This window comes from Hyaena hyaena, unplaced genomic scaffold (assembly GCF_003009895.1).
Source record: "Hyaena hyaena isolate Hyena2069 unplaced genomic scaffold, ASM300989v1 scaffold_45, whole genome shotgun sequence".
NCBI classification, from domain to species: domain Eukaryota; kingdom Metazoa; phylum Chordata; class Mammalia; order Carnivora; family Hyaenidae; genus Hyaena; species Hyaena hyaena.
In genome coordinates, this window is record NW_024080677.1 from 1,602,995 (window position 1) to 1,629,493 (window position 26,499).

The following is a 26,499-nucleotide window of genomic DNA, read 5'->3' on the forward strand; positions in this document are numbered from 1 at the left end:
GTCTGACTTCGGATCAGGTCATGATCTCACAATTTGTGAGATCGAGCCCCACGTCAGGCTCTGCGCTGACAGCTTGGAGGCTGGAGCCTGCTTCGGATTCTGTGTCTCCCTCTCTCTCTGTCCCTCCCCCACTCACACTGTCTCTCTCTCTCTCTCTCAAAAATAAATAAACATTAAAAAAAATTTTTTTAAAAATAGGGTCTGGTGGTGGGGGCACCTGGGTGGCTCAGCTGGTTAGGCGTCTGACTCTCGGTTTTGGCTCAGGTCATGATCTCAGTTTTGTGAGTTCTGGCAGCACAGAGCCTGCGTGGGATCCTCTCTCTCTCTCCCTCTCTCTGTCCCTCCCCCACTCAATCTGTCTCTGTCTCTCTCAAAATAAATAAACTTTTAAGAAAAAAATAGGGTCTTGGGGCAACTGGCTGGCTCAGGACAGCATACAACCCTCAGGACTGTGAGTTTGAGCCTCATGTTGGGTGTAGAGATCACTTAAAAACAAAATTTTTATAGGGCGCCTGGGTGGCTCAGTCAATGGAGCGTCCGACTTCAGCTCAGGCCATGATCTCATGGTTCGTGAGCTGGAGCCCAACTTTGGACCGTCAGCGCAGGGCCTGCTTCAGATCCCCGGTCCCCATCTCTCTGCCCCTCCCCCACCTGCTCTCAAAAACAAACATTTAAAAGAAAAAAGGCATCTCCCCCTTAAAAAAATAAAAACTTAAAAAAAAAACAAACAAAGGGTGTTTGCTGATATTAGTTAAGCTGAGGTCCCAGTGGATTAGGGTGGCCCCACAGAGCTCCATGAAGGGAAGAAGATCATGGGAAGACTGAGGTAGAAAGTAAAATTATGCTGCCCTGAGCCCAGGAGCACCCGGGGCCATCAGAAACAGGCAGAAGCAAGGGAAGATGCTCTCCCAGCTTCTGGGAGAGCATGGTCCTGCCTGGACTTCGGAATTGTGGCCTCTGGAACTGTGAGAATACATTTCTGGTGTTTCAAGCCACCAACTTTGGGCAACTCAATAGGGCATCCCCAGAAAATGAATACAGCCCAGGGGAAATCACAGTTTCTAACTATTTCTGCACTATTTATGATAAATCCACAGGTGCTTGATACGCAAATTACTCGCTGTCCACCTCTCTATCCACCCACTGTCTGAGCTTAGCTTGCACTTGAGGTTCTCAGGTCAAGGTCACTGGGGCGTCAGGACATCAGGCAACACCCCTCCCCCCTCCCCAGGGGAACCAGAAAGGTGCTCAGCAGTCCTTGACCAAGGCTGGCCCTTGTCTGCTTTTATCTCTGCTTCCCCAGCCCAAGGCTCCAATGCCAAACACAACGGAAAGGGGATGATCACCCCTGCGAGGCAGGTCAGCTCGCAAAGCCCCTTCCCAGCCTTGTGAGAAACACAGCGCAATGGTGAGGAGAGCAGGTTCACAGGAGGGTGGGGACCGGCCCACGTGAGGAGCAGAACGTGAGTCTGCTCCCGGGGCCTGCACGCCCCCCTTGCCGCTTCGCAGAGCCCCAGCCAAGAGATCATTTCTCCAGATCTATACAAAGGGGACAAAATACACAATAGCAAATGACTGTGATTGCATCCGACTGCCCCAGCCTTCAAACCTCCTCCCTGGCGCCCCTGGGAGAGCGCTGCATCAGGTCATAGGGAAGGGGGGGCACCGCAGGGGTCGGCGGGGTGGGGAGGTGAGACACCAGCAGTGAAGCCCCCTAGGCCCAGTGTGGATACGGAGAGGTCCAGTGCAGCACGGCCGAGGGAGGTCAGGAACCAGGGTGTGGCCCGAAGCAGGTACTCAGGCCGCCGGTCATGGGCCACGATGGCCGAGGCATAGAGGAGGCCCCCTAGGGCCGACAGGAACCGGGTCCACAGGTGGATGGAGGGAAATGCCTTACCCTGGCACTGGGCAGAGAGAGGGGGAAGCTGGGCAGGAACGCCGCCATCCCCCAGCTCCCTCGGAGCAGGGTTCTGAGATCTAGGCCCTTGGCGGCGTCCCATGGCCAGTCCCCAGCGGTGCCGCTTCTGTTACGCCGCCAGCTTTTGCTCAAGCTCCTTCCTTTACCCGGTGAACTCCTATTCATGCCTCAGAACCTGGCTTAAACTCAACTGTAAGAGACCTCTCAGGGGCACTTAGGTGGCACAGTCAGTTAAGTGTCTAGCTCTTGGTTTCAGCTCAGGTCGTGATCTCGCAGTTCATGAGTTCGAGCCCTGCATCGGGCTCTGCCCGTCCCCCACTTGTGCTCTCTTTCTTTCTCCCTCTCTCTCAAAATAAATAAATAAACTTAAAAAAAAAAAAAAAAAAGAAGCCTCCCATACCCCCTCCACCCTAATGGGGTGAGTAACTCCCATTCCAGGCTCCATTACACATGACACATCCTAACAGACAGAGGGATCCTGAGAGCAGAGCTGGCGTCCTGCCCATCTCGGCAGCCCTGACTCCTGGCACTGGGTATCCGCCCATGAATGTGACAACACCTGGGAGAACAGGAGGGAATTATGACAAAGTATGAGCAGCTAAGGACGGCCTTCTCTTCGTGGGACCACCAATGCTGAGCCTGGCCAGCCAGGAAGAGTCAGGAAAATTAGAGTTGACCTTCTGGAAGTTTTGAAGCCAAGGGGATATTTTTGGAGAATGAGTGATGACAATATTGGTTAAAAAAGAAAAGAAACAGAGTCATAGTTAATTACTCTTTACAGGTATGAAGTCATTTTACATATACATTTATATGTATATACACAAATATTTTTATTTATGTATAAATAATATATTTTTATCTGTGTATTTTTAATTATATATAATCACATAGTATATTTAAATGAATATAAATATAAATTATATATAGTTTGTCTTACTCATTAAATGACTGCATTTAGAGATCTACAGGCATTGGCTAGAGATGAAAAACTTTCAGAGGAAAAAGCAAAGTTTGGCTGACTTTCCCCGGGTTTATTTTAGCTCTCAAAAAGATTCCTTGGGAATGTGACACTTCCCTCTGCATTTCTTCAGGTTTGGTTCCCGGGGCTCCCTGTTTGGCACCATTTTGGTTTCAGCCATGCCCTGAAGACGGGTTAGCAGGGGCAGCAGCCAGGGGGGGGGGGGGGGGGGGGGGGAGGGGTCCCTGACCTGCTGCTCCCTAAGGTTCTTCCCACCTGACTCTGCCCAGGAAGCGGCCCTGTCCCAGACGGCACTGCCACAGTGAGAAACCCTCAACGGGCCCCCAGCCTACTGACCCCCATTTACAGAGGACACCGAGGGCCAGAGAGGAGAGGTGACTTGCAGGGTCGGGGCTGGGACCGGCCTTCTGCCCCCTGACTTGCGTTCGCTGCTGCTCTGGGTGAGCTCCCCGCTGTCACTCATGTGCCAACCCGTTCCCTGTGCTCACTGGCTTCACGACTCCCTCTCTCTTCATGGTCCATACTGGGGCCTGTTGGGTTCCGTCTGCCTACACGCTGGACACACAGTAGGTGCTTAACCGCTGCTGACGACGGGGACGGGCTTGCTGCCCCGAGATATGGCAGGTCGTTGCCCAGCACGTGTGGGCTTCATCTGGCTGGTCACACAGAACTCAGGGGGGATGTCCAGCCTGGTGGCTGCCCGGCAAAACTACTCGGGGGGGGGGTGTCAGAGCAGGTCGTGAGTCAGTTCCTGCAGCCGTGATGGTCCTGGTGCCGCCAGCACCACCCAACGCTGGTCAGCAGGTGCGTCACGCCCCTTGCTCTGCTCAAGTGCTCCTGGAAGAATGGAAACTTCTTCCACCAAAGCCACCCAGCCATTCAGCTCCTCGGTGCCCCCACCAGAAGCAGCTTCTGGGGGATCTAGGGTTCAAGGCCATGCTGTCTAGGCTTCCTAGAACATCCCAAACTCTGTTCAGTTTCTCCGTAATAAGGGGACCCTCGCTCTGGGCTCTTCTTCATGGGACCAGAGACACTCAAAGCTGGCAGCACCTCAGAGATTGCCCAACCTTATCCTTAATACAGTCTAACTCTATCTTCCTGCCTACGGGTCATCGGGCTTGAATGCCATTAGTGATGGGGAGCCCACTACCTCCTAAGGCAAGAATAACAATACTAATTGCTCTCAATATGCCAGAAGCCATGCAAAGCGTGTAAACGGGATGGGGACCCCCCATAACGTCTTCCCACTCTTGGTGGACCACAGAGAACAAAGCTGCTCTTTCTGCCCCAAGACGGCTCTTCTGGTTCCTGTATCCATGAGCTTCCTTTTATCCAGACCAGATTAGGTCACTTATTATTATTATTTAAATGTTTATTTATTTATTTTGAAAGAGAGAGAACACGCACGAGTCAGGGAGGGGCAGAAAGAGAGGGAGCGGGGAGAGAATCCCAAGCAAGCTCCATGCCATCGGCACAGACCCCGACTCAGGGCTCGATTCCACAAACCATGAGATCATGACCTGAGCCAAAGTCAAGAGTCGGTCGGCCACCCAACTGACTGAATCACCCAGGTGCCCCTTAGGCCACTCATTAAAAAGTATGCTGGCACCTACCATGGGCAGGCTCCCAGCGCCTGGAATACGGTGGGAATGAGACAGGAAAGGCCGCCGCTCTCACGGTGCTGAGGTTCTACTGGGGACCAATGACTTGGTAAATAACTGAAGGAGCTAATTTCAGGTTGTGACCAGTGCGGTGAATAAAATGTAGCAGAGTGAAGGTCAGTGGTGGGGCTGGCCTGGGGCTATGTCAGGTGGGTGGTGGCGGGGGTTGAACCGTGTTCCCCTCTCTCAGAAGATGCTGAAGTCCTAACCTCCAGAGCCTGTGAATGCGGCCTTCTTTGGAAACAGGCTCCCTGCAGATGACCACGTTAAAGATGAGGTCGTTAGAGCGAACCCTCATTCAATATGGCCGCGTCCTTATGAAAGGGAAGGCTGGGCACAGACAGGACCAGAGGGGCGGCCATGTGAGGACACACACGGGAAGAAAGAACGCCATGTGAACACTGGACTTAGGCACTTATGCAGCCATCAGCCAAGGAACTTCCAGAAATTTGGAAAGAGGCCTGCAAGGGACCCTTCCCTAGCGCCTTCAGAGGGAGCATGGCCCGCGGACTGGCTTGTGACCTCTGGTACCCTGCGACAATATGTTTCTGCTATTCAGCATCTGTGATACCTACGGCAGCCCCAGGAACGAGTGCAGCCCGGCACCGCACCGGTCCCGCCGAAGGACTTCACATGACGCAGCTTCGAGCCCCACATCCCGCTCTCCCCTCCCCTGATCTGCAGGCAGCGCCTTTGCCGGGAGGCCCCGTCGCCCGTGAGGTTTCTGGCCATGACAGCACAGCCTTCAGCTTCCCACACATGATCAACTAAGCACCTGCTCCCCACACCCCCAAATCCTGTTCTCCTGCAACTGCTGTTAAATGATGCTTTGGGGCAAGTGCTTTGTTTTTAGACCTTGGGATGGCTCATCACGTTTCCGGTGTTAGGCCCGGCCATCATTCCCGTCAGGGAGGCCCTCCGGCCACAGCGGAGCAGTCTTGCACGCCCTTGATATCTTGCTCTGGCACAAGCGCTCTCCTGCCTCAGGGGCTTTTCCCACGTGCCCTCCGCCGTCCCTCACCTCTGCCTCCTCCAATCTCACCTTCCCTTCGGAGCCAGCCAGCGGGAAGCGTCCCCGGGGCCCCTCCACCCGGCAGAGTCAGGTTATCACCCTCACTCACACGAACAGCATAGGAGCTTTCTCTCCCTCTAGCAAACCCCCTAACGTTTGCTTCTGTCTTTCTTTGAGCATTAAAATATCCTGCTTTTGGGGCACCTGGGTGGCTCAGCCAGTTAAGCATCCGACTCTTGATTTCAGCTCAGGTCATGATCTCACGGTTCTTGAGATCAAGCCCCGAGTGGGGCTCTATGCTGGCAGTGTGGAGGCTGAGATGCTCTCTCTCTCTGTGTGTCTCTCTTTCTCTCTCTCAAAATGAATAAATAAGCACTTAAAATATCTCTCTTTGCATTTCCATGTCTTCCACGAGACTGTGAGCCCCCCAGGGCCCGGCACAGCCTCTCAAGTCACATCTCCAGTCACCATCTCAAGTCGCATCTCAAGCCCCCTACAGAACTGGCCGTCACAGGCCTTTCCTCGCCCTGGATGCCTGGCAAGTAACTGCAGGAAGATGCTCCCGGACGGAACCCCGGTTGCTAGCTGCGTGATGCTCTCCTCTAAAACCTTCTCGTTTCCTAATGGAACATTTGCTTGTCAAACCCCAGTGCCTTCTTCCTGAGCGCCTGCCTTTCCTTCGCTATGGAGAGAACACGGTGGGCTCTCCAGAGAGAGGCTCCAGCCGGCCTCAGGCCTCCCCTGGGTCGGCTGCACACACACACACACACACACACACACACACACACACACGACACTACCCCTACCCCCCAGGACCCGGAGCTTGGAAGCCGCTCCCAGATGCCCCAAGACCGGCCGTGGTGACCCACAGTCCCAGCCCCCACCCCGCCTCACGATTCTGGAGAGCGGGGCCATCCGGGAAGCCCAGGAGCCCAGGGCAGCGATGCCTCCCAGCAGGTAGCCGAAGATTTCAGCGTTGTCCTGAGGGAACAGAGGATACACTCAGCGCCCCCACTTTTAGTACCTGCCTCCCAACAGGGGCAAGCGTGACCCGCGACCCGGCCCCTCCCCAGGGCATCTGTTGGGACCGTGAGGAGGGAAGGGGAGGGCACACCCGCACACCCTCCTGGGCAGGCTCGGCCTCACCTGCAGCAGGCTCCCCAGTAACCTCCGCTGGGGCCCTCGGACAGGGCCGGACGCCTTCCGGACGGCGGCCCAGAGAGCCCAGCCGGGCCCCAGGCCCAGCGGCAGGGCCAGAGCAAATACACGGGCCCTGAGCCGCCGCCTCCTCTTCCTCTCCCTGCAGCCCCGGCCTGCAACGAACACCGAAATCCCACAGGCCCCTGGGTCTAGACCCCAAAGGACGGCTACATGGGAAAAACAGGCGTCAGCCCACCCCCCACGCCAGAACGGGTTCCCCTGTGGTGGCTCTGCCACCCCTGCGGAGAAATCTACCCCCCCCACCTCATCCCAACCCCCTCCCTCACGGCCGGCGCTCTTCTCCTTCCTCAGTGCTCTCAAAGCATGTGATCCTCACATGTGTCTGTCCACAGAGTTGCCTCTGTGAGGCTGGAAAGCCTCAAGGGCCGGCAATTTCTAAAATCTCCACAGAGCCTGGCCCAGAGCTCAACCGGCACAGCTAGGGTTGTGCCAGGGCCTGAAACTGTGAGCAAAAAACGGAGCATGGTTTCGGAAATCTCCTTAAAATATGAAGCAGAGAGTCCTCTGGAAATTCTAGGAGGACCATGCCTCCTCTGGGCAGCGCTGAGCAGCTCGGGGATCTTACATTACCCCGCCGACGCGAGCACCCCCTTTTCGGACAAGGGTCCGGGCACCCTGCGGCCCTTTCTTGGGAATGCCCAGTCCCACAAACTCGGGGTGACCCATCCTATCTCAGGAACTTCCAGCCCTCACTCTGCCTGAGGGGGTCTGTGCCCCTTCCTGGCATCCATTTCTGGAAGGTACGGGCTGTGTTTGGCCACCGCAGGCTCAAAGACTGAGAGATCACTGTTCATCCCCAGAGCCGTGCACACCCACCCTCCTGGCCTTCGCCCATGCTGTTCTTTTCACCCGGAATACCCTTCCTTGCGGTCCCTGAATTGACGTCACATCCTTCCCCCTGGCTGCCCACGGTGTGCACGTAGCTCCTCGCAAGCAGCGGTAATGACCGTTCAGGGCCCCGTCTCTCTGATCTGGACGCGGCCTCCGAGCTCATTCACGAGTCTGTGGTTGGCAGGGGCCCGGCTGGGGCACGACAGGGGGTAGGCGCTTGGCGCGCTCAGGAATGAAGGCAGGAACAGATGGCCAAACACTCACCCAAATTAGACTTCAACTTGGAGCCGCAGACTGGGAAGAGGATGAACACGAAGCTCAGCAGGTCAACAGCTGCTAAGTAGGCGCCAGTGAACACCTGGGGGCAAAGGAAATAGAGTTTTGGGGTTCAAACACGCTCCAGCATCCACAGCACCCCTCATCCCGGACCTCATCTCCCTGCCACGGAAGCCGCCTGCCAACCCCAGGAAAGGCTGGTTAGCACCTCTATTTGCCTGACGGGGAGACGGGCGCTTCAACGAGCAATCCCTTATGCGGAGGGAGAACCCAGCCCTCCATTTCCCATGCCGCGCTCTTTCCGTTGCACAGTTAGTCTCTGCTGTGTGACTTTGACCCAACCACGGAACTTCTCTGGGCCTCAGTTTCCTCGTCTGTAGACCAGGGATAGGAACGCTGCCTCCCTCTGTGCTAAGCAGATTGCATGAAGCACTACCTGGAGAGTGCTTAGTCTAGCACCTGCAGGAAAGCCCTCATTGCCAAGTACACAGTGAAGGACGTAATAAACATCGGCTCTTATTCTTGGACTCGGGCTGGGCACCACTGTGTCCCACCAGCCCATGAGAATGGGCGCCCAACATGAAAGGTGGTCTGTTTGTGAGACAACACTGTTCGAAGCAGGGTCTAGAACTCCCAGCCGTGTGTCCCGGCCACGAAGCTGCCTTCTTCCGTGTCTACCCGGGCGGCACGGGCCCCATGAGGTGACTGCAGGACATATTCTTGTGGGATATGCGTTTGGGGACACGCCCCATCTACACAGGGTGGAGGGCCTAGACTTCGGGAAAGCTTGAAACCATTTCTCACTTCCCCCGGAGCCTGGATGGCCACCTGGGAAAGCACTCAGCCAGCCCTGTCTGCACGGAGGCCGGGCTCCAGGCTCTAAAACAATGACCACAACAATCACAATTTACGGAGCATCTACGGTGCACCAGCTGCTGTTTTAAGGGATGGGGATGCGGTAGTAAATACAAATTTCTGTCCCTGGGGAACTGACACGCTAGCAGTTAGTTCCATGGGCAATAAACATAGTAGGTAGACTAGATGGTGCATTCGGGGGTCCGCTATGGGATGAAGGAGGCCAGCGCACCTGCGGTGTAGGGAGGGCACACATTTACACGAGACCTCTGGTTAGGCCTCACTGAGGTGACGTTTGAGTCAGGAGCGCTGGGCAGGGGCACGCAGTCAACCGGGGCACGGGCATGAGGTGAGGCTGCACCTTGATGGTGAAGCTCCTGTCACCCGGGGGCCCTCCGCACCTGGATTGTGAGCTGTCTGGCCAGAATCGCTCCGGTGGTGTCGCACAGGCTGGTCAGGAGGCAGCAAGCGGCACACAGCGCTGACTGGTCCCGTCCAGATTTCTTTGCACACCTCAGGTAGAGAAGCCTGTGGTGACAGACGGGGGTGTGGATGGGTATGGATAGGACACGGCAGCCATGAGTGGGTTCCCAACGCGGGTGTCTGAAAAGGGCAGTTGTGACTTTGTGTCCTTGTGAAGCACTCTCTCCCCCAGATATTCAGCAGGTGGTTTTGAACTTGGTCTACAGATGGGAAAACAAAGGATCAGAGACTCCAGAACAAGCCCATGGCAGGAGCTGGACCCGCCTCTCTAATGTAGGGGAATTCCCCTCCCCCTACAAATCTGGCCAATCAAGTTCACGACCCACCACTCAGTGCTGACAAACTAGCTGTCAGGTTTCATTTTTTGAAAGGAAACATGTGGGTTATGAAAGTAACCCAATCACAGTGGTTAACTGCAGGGTACTGGTAATTGCTTAAATTAAAAAGGCAACTTGCTTCTTTTCAATTAGAGTGAAATCCTGCTAAGGACTTCGTGTGTGCAGTGGGATGGCTGGGTCTCTGCCGGCCTTTGTCCAAGTTGAGCATGTTCGTAATAATACACACAGAGAGCAAAACTCCTCGAGGATGCCAATGCATTTTGGGCTGACTCTCTCTAGAGTCGCCCACTGCTGGCTTCTCTCCTTATTCCCCGCTTCCTGCCTCGCCCCACTCCCCTGGACCAAGCACAGAAAGGCGTAACAGGCCGGAAGGGGTTGGAGGTGTCTCAGAAACACTTGATCGGATCGCAGAAACCCTTTGTTCTAGATGTTTCCGTGCTACATATCTGGGCAGGGATAATTGCAGCTCTTGTTTTATTTCCTTCAGCCACAGGGTAATACTCACTCCGCATGGTTAGGACCATTTGCCTGGTTCTGAGGGTGGGCCCTTGGGAGCAGGGGATGAGGATGGAAAGCTGCTGGGTTCCTGAACATTTCCTGATCTGCCAGGCGAAGCCCGGAGCTCACAGTGAGAACAGCAACCTTTAATTTTGGCCCTGGGCTTCCGACACCAATTCAAAGCCTAAGTGAAGACACTAGATACTCTCTGAGTTGGACTCGATTATAAATAGTTTATTTCGGAGCGCCTGGGTGGCTCCGTCGGTTAAGCGTTGGACTTCGGTTCAGGTCATGATCTCAAGGCTCACGAGTTCGAGCCCCCCATCGGGCTGTGTGCTGACAGCTCAGAGCCTGCAGCCTGCTCTGTCTCCCTCTCTCTGCCCCTCCCTGCCTACACTCTGTCTCTCTCCGTCTGTCAAAAAAAATAAAGGCTAAAAAAAAAAAAAAAAGAAATACTTTATTTCAACCTTCCCATTTGAGAGTGGAGAAAAGTGAGGGCAATGGTGACTAGGTGAGTTAATGGCCCACCCTCTGGCTTCACATGTAGAGGCTTTCTCTGTACCCTTCTGTCTTCAGCCATTTCCCCAGCTCTCGGGTCAGAGATCTGGGCTGACCGTACCCCAGGCCACACACAGCTCGGAGGGCATACGTTCCCCAAGAACAAGAGGAGGCGGCTCAGTGATGGCGAAGTCCCGAAAACAGATGGGTGTGTCCAGATCTGAGGCTGGCTGAAAAAGCAGATTCGGCTCTCAGACTGGCTGGGCATTCTCTAAGGAGTTACCTAACCTCTCCCACCTTTTAGTTTCCAGGTCAGGAGATGTCTAATCCTGCTGACGTCAGCTGTGAGGACCCGTTGAGATAATGCACATAGAGGAGCTCGTTGGCGTCCATCCTCTGAACTGGACAGTTTAATCCTCACAAGTCTGTCCCTTTCTCAAAGGGTCTGGGGGTTTGGATCTTTCCATTCACCAGGGCACGTGAGTTAAACTGTTAGAACCTCCAGCTTCCTCGGGGGGTAACTGGGAGTTAATACGGTCCCTCCCTCGTGGGGTCGTGATAGGGAAGACATGAGTTAATAAATGCAACACGAGCCCCACATTAAATGTTCTAAGTGTCTTTTTATTTGCATTCCAGTGATGCAAATAAAAAGTTGCCAAATCTCTGCAACGATATCAAACATCAAATAGGCAGTCTGAAGATGAGCCGGTGCCAGCCTCCCATCGGGCGCTGGTCCTTCCTCCTCTGCCAGGGAATACTTAACTTGGGCTGCACCAGCTTGGGACCAGGTGGCCGAAGACCTGAAGGTCATCTTTCACCAGACTTCATAGAACCCAGGGTTTGGTGACCACCTGGCCGCACGGGTCCAGATAGATACTGAACAGGGCAAAGGCTGTGGCCAGAGTCAGATCACAGCCAGTCCCCCTTCCCAGATCCGAGGGCCTTGGGTAAAGGGAGACCAGAAACGCCAAGTGCCTTGTCCAAGGTCCTTGCCTTCTGCCAAAGGCTGGTGGCAGGACAGGAGCAACAACAACGGTGTTTAATGAGCACATACTAAGAGCTTTACCGGGACTAACTCATGTAATCCTGCCATCCGTCCCCCTGACTTATTATTCCCATTTAGGCGAGGAAAATGAGGCTCTGAGGTTTCATAGCTTGCCCAGCTCACACCTCCGGTCGATGGGGACAGGCTAACCACGGAACCCAGGCGTCGCAGCTGCAGTCCGGGGCCCCCCCGCACTGCGCCCCCCGGCCCCCGCCCGCCGGCCCCCCGCCCAGCCGCCCGGGGCGCGCAATCCGGAACCGGGTCCTTTCTGACTTCAGCCCGCGGCGCGAGGGTCGTTCCGATCCCGGGACCGCGCCGCCTCCAGCCGCCTCCCTTTAGGCCCCCTTCCCTCCGGGCTTCCAGGAGCGAGTTGGTGCGCGGCAGCGGCCCGCGTCCCCCGCCGCACACCCGGCCCCGCCCGGCCCCGGCCCCCATTACAGCGCGTGGGCGGCGACCCAGCAGCAGGAGGCGCAGATCCACAGGCCGAAGGAGATGCAGACGCGGTGGCGGGCGAAGCAGCGGTCCAGGTAGTCCCAGTCCCAGAGCGCGGGCGCGGGGCTGGCCGCCTCCCCCATGGCTCGCTGGCCGCGCCCGGCCCGGGCCCCAGGCCCCCGCGCGGCCCCTTGCCGCGCCCCGCTGTCCCCGCGGCGGCGGCGGCCCGGGCCCAGCGCACGGCCGCGGCCGGGAGTCTGCGGCGGCGGCGCGAGGGGAAAGTTTCCGGGACCGCGCGGCTCCCCACCCGGCGTCCTATTGTCGGGGTCGGCGGACCGGAGGCGCCCCCCAGCGGCGGGAGCCGGGAGCGGCCTGGGCACAAAGGCTGCGGCCCCCGCCCCCCTTCCCCCGCGACGGCGGTGTAGGCGCGGCTCGCTGACCCCTTGCGGTCTCCCAGCCCCGACCCGGGGGCCAGGGCCGAAGAGCCGTGACCTGCCCGGCCACACTGTAGGGCACTTTGTCCGCTCATTAATGCGCCCCATTTTCCGAGCCAAACGATGCACATGCTTCGCGCCTGACGCAGCTCTCGGGTGCTGGGGATCCCGGCGTGAGCGGCAGGTCTGATCCTTCAAAGGGCGCAATGGAAAGGGTGCGGTGGGGGGCCCGGCAGAAGCACCCCCCCATCTTCTCTCACTCTCTGGTCTGAAGCCGTCACGGAACCCTCCACCCCGACTCAGTCGCCCAAGCCAGACTTCCAGAAGTCACCCTAGAAGATGCCCCAAGGGGCCGATGGTTTTGGCCGTCGTGCGGTCCCATCCAGCCACATTGTCACACGGTTCTGCTACACAGAGCTGTTCTCCTTGAAAACAGGCTATTACAATTCTAAAAAGTCCTTGCTGATTTTGGTAAGTTTGCTTAAAGAAGGTGACCCTATCATTTCGTTTTCTTCGTTTTTAAAAATAGCAGTTTTATTGAGATCTCATTCATATCCCATAAAATTCACCTTGTTAATGTGTGCAGTTTTTTAGTATATCCAGAGCTGTGCAACCACAACTAATTGTACACCACTACCTAATTTTACAACGTTTTCATCCCTTGTTAGAAAGCAAGTACTCATTAGCAGTTAACTTTCTTCTCCACACTCCCAGCCCTAGGCAACTACAAATCTACCTTCTGTCTCTAGGGGCTTGCCTGTTCTGGAAAATTCTATATTAATGCAATCCCATCCAATAGGCGAACATTTTGTGGACAACTTTTTTCACTGAGCATAATGTTTTTAAGGTTCACCTATGCTATAAGCGTGGGTCAGAACGTCATTCCTTGTTATAGCTGAATAATATTCCATTATTTTATGAATTAATTAATCTATTTTATCTACTGATCAGTTGACAGACACCTGAGTTGTTTGCACATTTTGGTTATTATGAATAATGCTGCTATGAACATTTGTGTGCAAGGTTTTATGTGGACAGAGGTTTTCAGTTCTCGGGCATATAAGTAGGAGTGGAACTGTTGGGGCCCAAAATCTCTACATTTATGGGATTTTTTTTTTTAATGTTTATTTATTTCTTGGAGAGAGAGAGACAGCGCGAGCAGGGGAGGGTCAGAGAGAGAGGGAACCACAGACTGGAATAGGCTCCAGGCTCTGAGCTGGCAGTCAGCACAGAGCCCGACGCGGGGCTCGAACCCACGAACCGCGAGATCATGACCTAAGCGAAAGTCGGACGCTTAACCGACTAAGCCACCCAGGCGCCCCTACATTTATGGTTTTGAGTAACTGCCAGACTGTTTCTTCTCAACTGGCCACATTATTTTCCAGTTTCATTTATTTTTAAAGTTATGACTACCTTTGGTCCTGAAACACAGTTTGTCAGACATTGTCAGGCCAGGAGCTGGGAACACGTTTTTTGAGAAAACCAGACACGTCCCTGCCTTCATTGAGCTTACAGGCCAGTAGGAGAGAGAGTGACATTAAACAAGCAAATGAGCAAGTGAAGGTAAAATTAAAATAGGTTACTCAACAAAAGGGGCCAGAATTAAAATATAAAAATGATTAAGATAAAGCGATGTAAAATGAATACCAACTAAGACAAGATTGGAAGGTTAAAATAAAAAGGGAAAATACAGTAGCCAAGTGTCGCATAGACAATTCCCAAATACCCGCAGTCTCACGTCCCTGCCTGCTGGTTCTTTGTGGGTTTTTCTACCTGACCTGTGGACACTGACCTGTGACCGCCTGGCTCCCAGTTTCCTCTGGTGACGTTGCCTATCTACCTACAGTTCTGGAAAGATAATCCCTTGCACTGTCTCACTGAAATGAGGACACACCTTCCCCATCTCATGTCACCCTCTCCCCAGGCCCTAAGCAGGGCTACCTTATGCTCGGTTTTGTTGAGACTTGAGGATACCACTAGTTAATTTGATTCATCTCTTATTATGACTCCCCTCTCCCTCAGGCTCAGTATAAGCCCTTGGAGGCTGGGCCCAATTTAAAAACTGCTTCATTCCAGGGCGCCTGGGTGGCGCAGTCAGTTAAACATCTATCTTCGGCTCAGGTCATTATCTTGTGGTTAGTGAGTTCAGGCCCCGCAATGGGCTCTCTGCTTCCTATCCTCTGTCCCCCTTTCTGTCCCCTCTCTTTCTCTCCCTCAAAAATAAACATTAAAAGGGGCGCCTGGGTGGCTTAGTCGGTTAAGCATCCGACTTTCGCTTAGGTCACCATCTCGCGGTTCGTGGGTTCAAGCCCCGCGTCGGGCTCTGTGCTGACTGCCAGCTCGGAGCCTGGGGCCTGTTTCAGAGTCTGTGACTCCCTCTCTCTCTGACCGTGCCCTGCTCACGCTGTCTCTCTCTCTCTCTCTCTCTCTCCTAGAAATAAATAAAACATTGAAAAAAAATATTAAAAAAAAACATTAAAAACACAAAATAAAATAAAAACTGCTTCATTGCTCCCCACCACACCCTGGACCCGGTTTACACACCTCAACAGCTTTTCCTCAGAGTGGTTAGTTCTCAGCCTTTTCGGTGAACTCAGAGAATTTGAGGAAGACCGTGTCCCTGAAAAATATGAACATGTATGCACGCCTGCATGGTGTTCATACAATCTTAAGGAATTTATAGACTCTCTGAAATTCAACTATGGATTTCGTGGAGGACTAGACCCCAGACTAAACCCCCCTAGTTTAAGGGTTTAAGTCCTGAGCCCCCTCCCAAAGCAGTTGTGTGTGTCTGTGGGGGGTGTGGTCCATAGATCATAGGTATCAGGATCACTCTGACTTCCTGTCATAAAACCAGCCTGACTTGGGACGTCTAGGTGGTTCAGTCAGTTGAGCTTCTGACTATGGCTCAGGTCATGATCTCATGGTTCATGAGTTCGAGCCCCGCGTCGGGCTCTGCTGGCGGCTCAGAGCCTGGAACCTGCTTCAGATTCTGTGTCTCCCTCTCTCTCTGCCCCTCCCCTGCTCATGCTGTTTCTTTCTCTCTCAAAAATAAATAATAAGTTAAAAAAAAACTTTAAAAATTAAAAAAACAACAACTAGCCTGACTAAATCCAACTCTCAGGGCATGTGTCCTTGGAATCTGCACGGATTCGTTTCCTGTGGCCGCTCTAGCAAGTTACCACAAACTTAGAGGCATAAAATAGCAGAAATGTATTCCCTCCCTATTCTGAAATCAGGTTCACTGGACCACGGTCAAGGTGGCCACAGGGCTGCCTCCCCCTGGAGACTATAGAAGGGGAATCCTTGTCTCTTCATCCGGCATCTGGTGGCTTCCAGCACTCCCAGCCTTGTGGCCGTGTCACGTCATCTCTTCCTCCTCGTGGTCACATTTCCCTCTTGTCTTGAGTGTGTGTGAAATCTCCCTCTCTTTCCTATGCAGATTGCCCTTGTGACCTGCTCGGCTAATCTACATTCCCCTCCCCATCTCAAGATCCTTAATCATGTCTCTGAACTCTTCCCATAGGAGGTGACACAGGACCTGGTATGTCGGGGGGGGGGGGGCGTTAAACAGTCCACTGAACTGCCTTCCCACAAGCTTCCTGTGAGTTTCTTACGAGAAGAACGGCTTATGGAGATGGCCCCCGGTGTGCGTGGGCAAGTGCAGGGGGCTTTTGCCAGTCATTGGACACATTGGCTCAAAGAAAAGTGCAATGGGAAGAAGGTGGGCCTCGGGGCCGGCGAGTGGGACTGCAGTTCTCACGGTGTCCTTGCAGCTGTGACTTGGGGCAAAGCACGGACCCTCTGCCACTCCCTCGGGGCTACTGTGATTAGTAGAAACCCTGGAGATGAAGCATCTGGAAGTTAGTACTGCTGTTGCCTTTCCTAGGAAGAACCTCAGAGCCACTAAACAACGAAACCACAACCAAAAAACAGTGGTTCACGGAAAGTGTGAATAGCTAATGGGGCGGAGACAGAGCTCGGTTCTTGGTTCTCTTCTCTTTACTGAAGGCCAGAAGCATGGGAACCTCTAGCTTTAAATACCGCCCCCGAGGATCTCCAGATCAGACTTTCTTCCCAGGCTTTAGACTCACATACGCAGCTGCCTATTCGACGTCTCCACTCGCGTGTCTGATTGAACACGTCCATGACCAACCTCGTGAGTTGCCCTCCCGAGGCGCCGCCACGGGCCGTCTTCCCTGCCCAGGAGGCTGTGTCCCGGGCCTGTAGGGGGCAGGCACAAACCCGCGGGCCTGGGTCTCTCCCCAGCTAGGGCACCCCTCAGTGTGACAGGTGGTGTCTTCCGCCCCGGCTGTGGGCGCCTTCAGCCAGGGCTGTGGAGGTCAGATCTGTACCCCGGCACCCGGCTCTCTGCCTCGCATGTAATAAGGAACATAGCTACTGAATGAACTGGTTTTTCGACAGGCCATAAAAAGGTACAGCGCCTATCTGTAGTCAGGGCACGTTTACAGTGCTTTGGTGGCCCCTGCTGTTGTGTGTTGGGGGGCTTTTGAGAACCCCACGATCCAGGCTTTGGAGGACATGTTTGCTTTGGGCAGTCAGCGTGGCAGCCATCTTGGGAAGCCGTCCGGGCGGCAGGAAGACGACGGCCCGCGGATACCTGCAAATGACAGGGGTCCTGCCTCAAGGGAGGAGGTGGGGCGACAAAGGCCGGCCGCCGGTGCCCGCCAGGTCTTCATCCTGTTGTTAGGACCCCGGTCTACTTCTGCCAGGACCTTCCAAAGGGCTTTTTCCATGGTTGGCCCTCAGGAAGTGAATCAGTTCCCTTACCAGGCTCCTCTGAGGCCGGGCGGCTGCCCCACCCAAAAACTAAAGCTAAGGTTTCTGTGGCCGCGGCCCAGAGTTTACCCGAAAGAAAAGCTAACAGGAGGACCCCGGCTCGGAGACACTTCCTGTTGGCAGAGGCATGCGCCCGCAGGCGTCGTCCCGAAGGAAGGGCGTGGACCAGCCTGGGCTGTCCTTGCTGGAGCCCGCAGGCCACCGGAGGGGGGGGGCACAGGCCTGCAGCGCAACAGCTTTTGCTTCATGCTGCCTCCTGCCAATGTCCTTAGAAAATGTGCTATTTAGAGGAAGGGCTTGTGGCCACTACTCAATTGGTAACATTAAAATAGGCTCCTTGCCAGTTTGATTTACCTGCTGTTAAGTATAGAGAAATCAATTCTTTGTGAATGCATTTTGAAATAATGGCATTTGCAAATCTGAATCAATCCCACTGTGGACATGTGGGAGTATCATGAGAGAAGCAAGTGGTCGGACTGTTAGGGTCCTGGGTTCTATCCATCCATCCATTTATTTTGCGGGGCGGTGGGGGGTGGGCAGAGAGAATTCCAAGCAGGCTCCCTGCTGTCAGCACGGAGGTCCTGGGCTCTGTTTAAAGTCTATCATTGGGGCGCCTGGGTGGCTCAGTTAGTTAAGCATCTGACTTTGGCTCAGGTCATGATCTCGCGGTTTGTGAATTTAAGCCCCTGCATCGGGCTCTGTGCTGACAGCTCGGAGACTGGAGCCTGCTTCAGATTCTGTCTCCTCCTCTCTCTGCCCCTCCCCTGCTCATGCTCGGTCTCTCAATAATGAATAAAAATGTTAAAAAAAAAAAAAAGTCTATGATCAGCTGTTTGATCTTGTGAAAGTTTCTTTACCTTTTTCACCCTCAAGCGTGTCATTGCTGAAAGGGACTTCTTTCATGCTAGAAGCTGGGCATGGGCTGATGGAACTCACAGATGCTGAAACGTTACATCAAGGAAAGCTCTATGTTGTTTTGTTTTGCTTTCTCCACATGATCTTTACCCACAAGGTGGGGCTGGACTCAGGACACATAGCTGCATGCTCTACTGACTGAGCCAGCCGGGCGCACCAGGCTACCCACCTCTTAAAGAGCCAATTAAATACGATTCAGTACTTGACTATTTGCATTGAAATAATTATTTGAAAGAAATGTGTTTTTAGGGCACCTGGGTGGCTCAGTCTGTTAGGCGTCCGACTTTGGCTCAGGGCATGATCTCAGTCTATAGGTTTGAGCCCCGCATCGGGCTCTGTGCCCACAGCTCGGAGCCTGGGGTCTGCTTCGCATTCTGTCTCTCTGCCGCTGCCTCCCACCCCATTCCCGCTGTCTCTCTTCTCTCTCGAAAATAAACCTAAAAATAAATAAATAAATGGAATGTGTGTTCTCGCTGCAGTTTACAATCAAGGAAAGCAGCGTCCTACAACCTCCCACGGGCCAGTATGGGAGCTGGATAACCCACTTCCCCAAAGCCAGCCAAGGCAGAGAAAGAGCTTCGCTTCTGTCCGTTGCGGTCACTATCTGAATCTAACCTCTCAGTACAGCTGTCTGTCCTCCTGAATGGCTCCTGAGCCCTTTTGGAGTTTAACTGTCTACTTCTATGACCCCTCCTCACTCCCCATGGTTTATTTTGAAAAATTTCAAAACTACAAAAGGTGAAACTACCTAGGACCTACCTACCCACCCACCTACCACCAGTTGCGGCCATTCTGCCCCATTTGTTTCCTGTCTCTTGCTCCACGGGAACCATCAGAGGGGCGGCAGGAGGTGGGTTTCTGGCTGGCTGCCACACTTCCCAGCTGGCCTGCCAGGAAAGCATACATTGCTATTGATGTCTTGACAGAAACCTCCACGTCCTCCTAACTTCCTGAAAAGTAAACAGAGGGCAGATGTATAGCAGGTTCTACTTTCAAAGGGCAGTATAGTTCTTGTAATAAAATGCTGGGAAAACTTTTCCAAACAACCAAGCGATAATGCTAATGACCAGCAGTCTGCACTACTCCTCCCTACAACGGTGAGGATACTTTAAAAAACTGCTTAACGAGACACATTCTGGGCAGAAGCAAAGGTGCACATAGAAACTCCCCTTTCAGGGTGTCCTAGTTTGGGTTCTTCAGACTGTAAGCAGAGGGCTTAGGTTTGGTTAGTCTATTTGGGAGGCAATCCCGTGAAGCAGCCGTGAAGCAGGAGTGAGGGTGTGGACAGTGAGGGAGGGGAGAAAGGCAGCAGGTGAGTCAGTGAGATGCTTTCCACTGAGGCTCTAGTGTGGATAATACAGCGTAGGTACCAAGGGACAGGGAAGCCGGGGGACTCACCGCCCAGCCCCCATTCTTGACCAGTTGGGGGGTGCTCTGGGGGTGTTGAATCCCCAGCCCTCCCAGGTTGCCCCGTGTGTGCGGTGAGCAAGCTGTGGTGCAAAAGAAAGGAGCGCAGGAAATCCAGGGCTTGAGGAAAGGCCCGCACAGGTAAGGCTGCAGGCGAACTCCAAGCGGGCTAAGGGATCGACTGGCGTGGGGCATCCACACAGAGAGACGTTTCTTACCAGGAATACTTGCTAGAAGATCGAGTTAGATGCTCTTCACAATTGTTCCACATTCAGAAAGGTTAAATACCAAAGGTATACATGGAGAAACAGGCCATGACATTTACGTTCAATTCTCAACAAAGGTGCCGAAACAATTCAATGGGTAAACACCAGGCTCTGCAACAAACCGTGCTGGGGCTACCGGATACTGTGTGCCAAAGAATCAAGTTGTCCACCTTCTACTCCCACCAGATACAAACACTCAAAATAGACCAAAGACCTAAATGTTAAGAGCTAAAACTCTAAAACTCTTGGAAGAAAACATGGGGGTAAATCTTAATAACCTTGGATCTGTCAATAGTTTCTTAAATCTAACACCCAAAGCACAAGCGACCAAAGAAAAAATGGATCTATTTGGACTTCATCAAAATTAAAACTGTGCCTCAAAGGCACTATAAAAAATGAAAAGACAACCCAGTGAGTGGCAGAAACCATTTGCAAATTACCTATCTGCTAAGGGATGTGTATCTAGAATGTACAAACAACTTTTGTAGCTCAGTAACCAGGTAAGTAACCCCATTAAAGAATGGACAAAAGATCTGAATAGACATTTTTCCAAAAAAGATCTACAAGTGGCCAATAAGCACATGAAAAGATGCTCAACATCATTAGTCATCAAGGGAATGCAAATCAAAACCAGGAGATAGCACTTTATACCCATGAGGATGGCCGAAACATCAAAGTCAGACAGTAACATGTGCTGACAGAAGTACGGAGAACCTAGAACCTTTATACACTGTTGACGGAAAATGGAAAATGGCACAGCCATCCTGAACATCAGTCTGGTAGCTGCTCAAAGGTTAAATACATTGCAATTCCACTCCTAGATATGTACCTAAGAATGAAAAACCACACAAAAACTTGTACACAAATGTTCACAGCAGCACTGTATTCATAATAGGCAGCAAGTGCAAACCAAGTGCCTTTTAACTGATGAATAAACAAAATGTGGTATGCCCATTCAGTGGAATGCATTATTTGGCAACAAAAAGCAATGAAATACTGAGAGATGTTAGAGAATGGATGACCTGGAAGACATCAGGCTGAGTGAAAGCCAGTCACGCAAGGTCACACAGCTTATGAATCCTTTATTATGAACATCTAGAATAGGCAAATCCATATATAAAGTAGATCAGTGCTTGCTTAGGGCTGGGGGGATGGGAGGATTGGGGGCCAATAGCTAAAGGGGCCTGGGTGTCTTTTTTGTGGCAGCAATGTGCAACTGGTTGTGGTGATGGTTCTACAACTCTGAATATACTAAAAACCATTGAACTGTATACTTTAAAATTGGTGACCTTGCATGGTACGTGAATATCTCAAAAAATTGTTACAAAAATAACCTGGAACTTGGAAGTGTATGTAATTACTTTTTCTAAGTACTGATTTAGCTATTACACTATTATTAAAGCAAACCAAAATCAGTACATGCTTTGTCCATTCCAGACAGCTGTGCCTGTTCTGTGGTACAGGAAACAACGTACGCTTTAACACGCTGCCGCTTGTTTCTGTCATGGGCCTTTTAGACTGTCCCTTTCCTCAGATCAAAGGGAAGAACCAGAAGTACACTGCTGCAGATGGAGGAGCACAACTCTGGAACCTCTCTAGCTCTGCCTCAGCCTTGACCTGGAATAACTTTCACCCGGTACTTAAATGAAGACTTACACCACCAATTCCCTGCCTGTTTATCAACTCTCCCTTGGCTTACCCCCCGCTTTTGAGCAAACCTCCAGGATCCCCACAGGCTCGAGGGCCGTGTGACGGCTCTGGCTAACCTGCAGCAGGGCCCTACGCCTGCTGTCACCATTCTCCAGTGCCCCTTCCTGCCACGCGGCAGGTGGGATTTGTTAAATGAACAAGTGGGTGTCTTCATTCCCCAGGTGGGACACGTCTTCAGACATATCTCAAATGCACTGTGGCTACACAGGGCAAGGAAGGCTTAACTGTGAAACTGAGGATGAACTGCAGGTCTGTGATCTTCCGATACATTTCACAAGACCGTGTTCATGGGCATGGGCGTTTTTCTGGAGAAAGCATCCATAACTTCCGTTACATTTCCAAAAACATCCATCACACAAAATAAGGCAAGGATCCGAGTTAAGGGAATAATGAGGCTCACAGAAAAAGGGAGACGGAAGTAAAGTGAGAGGCTAAACACCTCGTGTATTATAAGGAATGGCACTTTAAAAGGTAAAAAATGCTCACATCTCACTCTTGATGGTCCTAAGTACTAAGCAGATAAGGTACTAAGTACTAAGCCTCCAACAATACCTAGCAGATTATCTGCCCATTTCCTCACCCCTGTAGTGAGCTATAGAAAAATACACGCTAACACGCTACCTTCTTGAGTAGTAGCTCATTTGATGGAGAATTTCAACAGAAGACTGGGCTCTCTGAGGCTTTCAAAACTATATACACTGGCCCTCCTCATTCCAAGACCTGATGTGCCTTCAGCAATACTAACAAGTGTGGGGTACGTGTGTGAGGTTGAGAATCACTAACCTAAACAATGTTCTCAAAAGAATCCATCTAAAATCCCAGTCGTGTTTTGGCAAATTACAACTGTTTAAAGAATGTGAAATGTCCAAATGGCAGTGTATCTACATAAACCAAAAAAAGTCTATTAGTGACCATTTAATTTTAGTATCTTTTCAAAAAAAACCCCCAACTTACAAATTAGTATGCATGTGTATTTGTTTACACAAACATTCAATCATTCATTCCCTCGTCTTAAATTCAGCCTTCTACAGGACGAGGTTTCCGGGGCTCCAAGATGACGGTGCTGGCCTCGGTGCTCTAAGGAGCCCCTCCGTCTTGATCCTGGCTGTCTGGTGTGGCCGGGTGCCACAAGAAGCAGGGTCCATTCCCCACCATCCCGGGCAAGAGCAGCTTCTGGTCTTCTCCGGATGCATGACGCACGTGCCATTTCCGCTGCGGCCCCGAGTTCATGTATCCAGGTGCTTATAGAGTCTACGACTCTTCTCTTTTTTATTTCTGTTGCCATGTTTTTTCCAGGGCTTCCCAGCCCTGCTCTCAGAGCTCACAGCAGCTGCAGTCACCAGGCCACTCCCAGGCTTGTAGCCAATCACAGCCTGCACTCCCTTGGTCAGAGCTCTCACATTTTCCTAGGAAATGAAGACAGCAGTGAGGGAGAGATGAGCACAGTACTATTTGTGGAGAACTCCACGCCAGAAGACTTCCACCTCTTTCACTGCTCCTCTCTCCCCGTTCTTAAATAAGTTTCTCTGCATTCTGTCCGGAGTGCGTTCTCTCTGTCCTCCACTTCCTCTGCTTCATCCCACCGCTTCACACAGCATCTGAACTAGCCACTGAGACAGCACTCCCTGTGCCCTCCTCGTCCACCACACACAGCAGCCGCTAAGCTCTGGGGGCTCCAGGCTCTAGGAGTTTGTGCATCTATATCCACTGCTCTCCACTGTGCTGCTCTAGCCCAGTATGTACTTGCTTTCACCGAACCACCACAACACTCCACATCCCTACTAGGGGCAACAATCACATACCCCTCTTGTCTTCACAGGCCTCTGGTGGCTCCCGGTGGCCTGGGGAACCAAGTTCATATTCCCGCAGATGGTGCACAAGGCCACTTATAACACGGGCTCCTTAATGACAGAACCCACGCTTCCATCACTTTATGCCCTTATTCACACTACTCCCTCTTTGCCTGGATAATCATCCACCACTCCTTCCAATCGGTACCATTTGTATTTGTCCCTTAGAGTCCAGCTTAGATCACCTCCTCTTTCTGGCATTCACTCACCTACTCTCCTCCCGGCCCCAAGGAAGAACTGCTCCCCAGTCTGGGCTCACAAAGTACCTGACTTACACTTCTGCCCTAGACCTCATCTGTCATGTTACTTGTTAACTTGGCCATCGCCCCTTGGCTGGAATATGATCTCCCTGAAAACAGTAATTATGTCTTACTCCTTTGGTATCCTAGGTCCTAGCGCAGTAGCTCATGTAGTAAGTGCTCAAAAAAGTTTCTTTAGGGGCGCCTGGGTGGCTCAGTTGGTTGAGCATCCGACTTCAGCTCAGGTCATGATATCACAGTTCGTGGGCTCGAGCCCTGCGTTGGGCTCTGTGCTGACAACCAGCTCAGAGCCTGGATCCCGCTTCGGATTCTGTGTCTCCCTCTCTCTCTGACCCTCCCCTGCTCACACTGTCTCTCTCTCCCAGAAATAAATAAAACATTAAAAAAAAAGTTTCTGTAAACTTGTGATTTAAGTAAAGAAAAATGAAACAAAAAGACTAAACAATTAAGTTTATTTCGTAAAAATAAAATTAATCCCGTATGATTCTGCAAGTGCAAAGCAATACTGTCTTATAATGATTGTCTTATAATAATAAATATTACTCTAGAGACTAAAGCTTAGATATATGCATTATAATTAAGTTTTCAACTTTCTTGTGTATGACCTTCAAAAACATTCTGTAAACACTGAGAACTTCCATCTACATGTCCTGCATGATACTACCACCAGGCCCGAGAAAGAACATGTGATCTTTCTGCATATCAGTAAATTTCCTCCTAAATATTGGCAGACTTTTAAATAATTCAAATCAGGAGCCCCTACAGTCCAGTTCTATACAAGCTTTGCCATTTAACACAAGTGTCCTTGAATAAGTCACTTCGCCTCCTAAGCCTCAATGTCCCCAGTGGTGGATAGCACTCTCTGCTTGGCCTCACTATGTGAGACACAAATAAAGCATCAAATAAATAATCACTCTGGATACAGATGACACCCTCACCGCCACCCTTTTATGGCTTCAGTAGTCACAAAAGGATTTAAAAAATATATTAAGTACAGTTAGAGGATTTAACTGTTCTGCATATACACTTTCTTTCTGTTCTTATATTAAAAAAAATTTTTTTAATGTTTATTTATTTTTGAGAGAGAGACAGAGACTGTGGGGGTGGGGTAGAGAGACAGAGGATCTGAAGCTGGTTCCTTGCTGACAGCAGAGGGCTTAATATGGGGCTTGAACTCCTGAACTATGAGATCATGACCTGAGCTGAAGTTGCACAATTAAATGACCGAGCCACCCAGGTGCTCCTAAATTTGTTTTGTAAAGTGTAGCATATAAATTGTAGCTGTGATGTAAACAATGAATATTAAAATGTATTGGCTCAGAAAAGCCACTAAACGGTAGAAAATATTTGCAAATTAAAAATATAATAAAGGCTTTTTATCAGAATATATAAATAACTCTTACAACTCAACAATAATTCTCCAAAGAAGATCTACATGTGCCAATGAGCACACAAGATTATCAACATCATTAATCCTTAGGGAAATCAAATTCCTGAGATACCACTTCACATACAGTAGGATAAAATAAAAACATATGGAAAATAAATACTGGTGAGGACATAAGGAAATTAGAACCCTCATTCATTGCTGGTGGGAATGTAAAATGGCACATACACTTTGGAAAGCATGGCAGTACCTTAAATGTTAAACATGTGGTTAACATAGGACCCAGTAATCCCACTCCTAATTATATGTAATTATATAATTATACCCAAGAGAACTGAAAATCTATTGTTCACACAAAAGCTTGTACATGAATGTTCACAGCGTTATTTATAATGGAAAGAGGGGGAGGCCTGGGTGGCTCAGTCGGTTAAGCATCTGTCTTCAGTTCAGGTCATGATCACAGGGTTTGTGAGTCTGAGCCCCGTATTGGGCTCTGTGCTGACACCTCGGAGCCTGGACCCTGCTTTCAGATTCTGTGTCTCCCTCTTTCTCCGCCCCACCCTGGCTCACACTCTGTCTCTCTCTCAAAAATAAACACTAAAAAAAAATTTTTTTAATCGTTTATAATAGAAAGGGAAAACCACCCAAATTCCATCTATGAGAAATAAACAAAACGTGGTATACATATCCACTCAGTGAAGTATTTGGCAATAAAAAGGAATAATGTACTGATAAATGGATGAACCTTGAAGTGACTATGCCAAGGTAAAGAAGCCAGTCAGAAAAGACCACGGAGTGAGGGATTGCATTTATACGAGATATATGAATAGGCAGAGCTATAGAAGAGAAAGCTGATGGGTGGTTGGCAAAGGCTGGGGAGAGAGGGGAATGGTGAATGCCTGCTAATGGGTACAATGTTTCTTTCTGCAGTGATGAAAATGTTCTAAGATTATGGTGATGGCTGCACAACCCTGATCATACTATAAACTACTAACTATACTTGCAAAGGGTGAATTTTACAGTATGTGAATGGTTATTTCAATAAAACTGCTATATAATATGTGTTGGGTCAGAAATTAAAGAAATACTTTAAAACTTACTTGATGGAAAAAAGTTTTGTCAACTATATTTTCAATCTGTTTTGCTTTTTTATTTCCATCTGGATGTATTTTTACTTCACCACTATTCGTTTTGTTCTCCAGGAGTCGCTGGTGTTGATGCTGAAAGGTCACCGGGTCTCTTCCAGGGGGAGGATGACAGTACAGAAGTTTACCCTATGAAGACAAGAAGCGTAACAGCACATGACGTGTCACCTGTGTTATCGCAGAAGAAGAAAAAGTCCTCAGAGAAGACGGCTCCACTAAGCACCCTCTGACGAGCTTCCTTTTTTAAAATTAAATGAAAAAAAATTTATTTATTTAGA

The 26,499-nt window shown here is 51.1% G+C and overlaps 2 protein-coding genes across 3 annotated transcripts in view; both read right to left on the minus strand.

Annotated features, from left to right (window-relative positions):
* Window positions 1-12,190, minus strand: part of TMEM44 (transmembrane protein 44) — a 34,274-nt gene extending 22,084 nt beyond the window's left edge. For both annotated transcript variants that reach the window (XM_039230357.1, XM_039230356.1), the window contains exons 1-6: window positions 12,054-12,190; window positions 9,155-9,281; window positions 7,887-7,980; window positions 6,717-6,883; window positions 6,465-6,551; window positions 1,734-1,904 (exon numbers count right to left, since the gene is read on the minus strand). In XM_039230357.1, coding sequence (XP_039086288.1) covers window positions 1,734-1,904; window positions 6,465-6,551; window positions 6,717-6,883; window positions 7,887-7,980; window positions 9,155-9,281; window positions 12,054-12,190 — 783 coding nt within the window. The remainder of the gene's footprint in view (window positions 1-1,733; window positions 1,905-6,464; window positions 6,552-6,716; window positions 6,884-7,886; window positions 7,981-9,154; window positions 9,282-12,053) is intronic.
* Window positions 12,191-20,934: 8,744 nt separating this feature from the next.
* LSG1 (large 60S subunit nuclear export GTPase 1) overlaps window positions 20,935-26,499 on the minus strand; it is a 36,553-nt gene continuing 30,988 nt past the window's right edge. Inside the window, exons 13-14 of the mRNA XM_039230355.1 lie at window positions 26,177-26,350; window positions 20,935-22,985 (exon numbers count right to left, since the gene is read on the minus strand). Coding sequence (XP_039086286.1) covers window positions 22,806-22,985; window positions 26,177-26,350 — 354 coding nt within the window. The 3' untranslated portion in view covers window positions 20,935-22,805. The remainder of the gene's footprint in view (window positions 22,986-26,176; window positions 26,351-26,499) is intronic.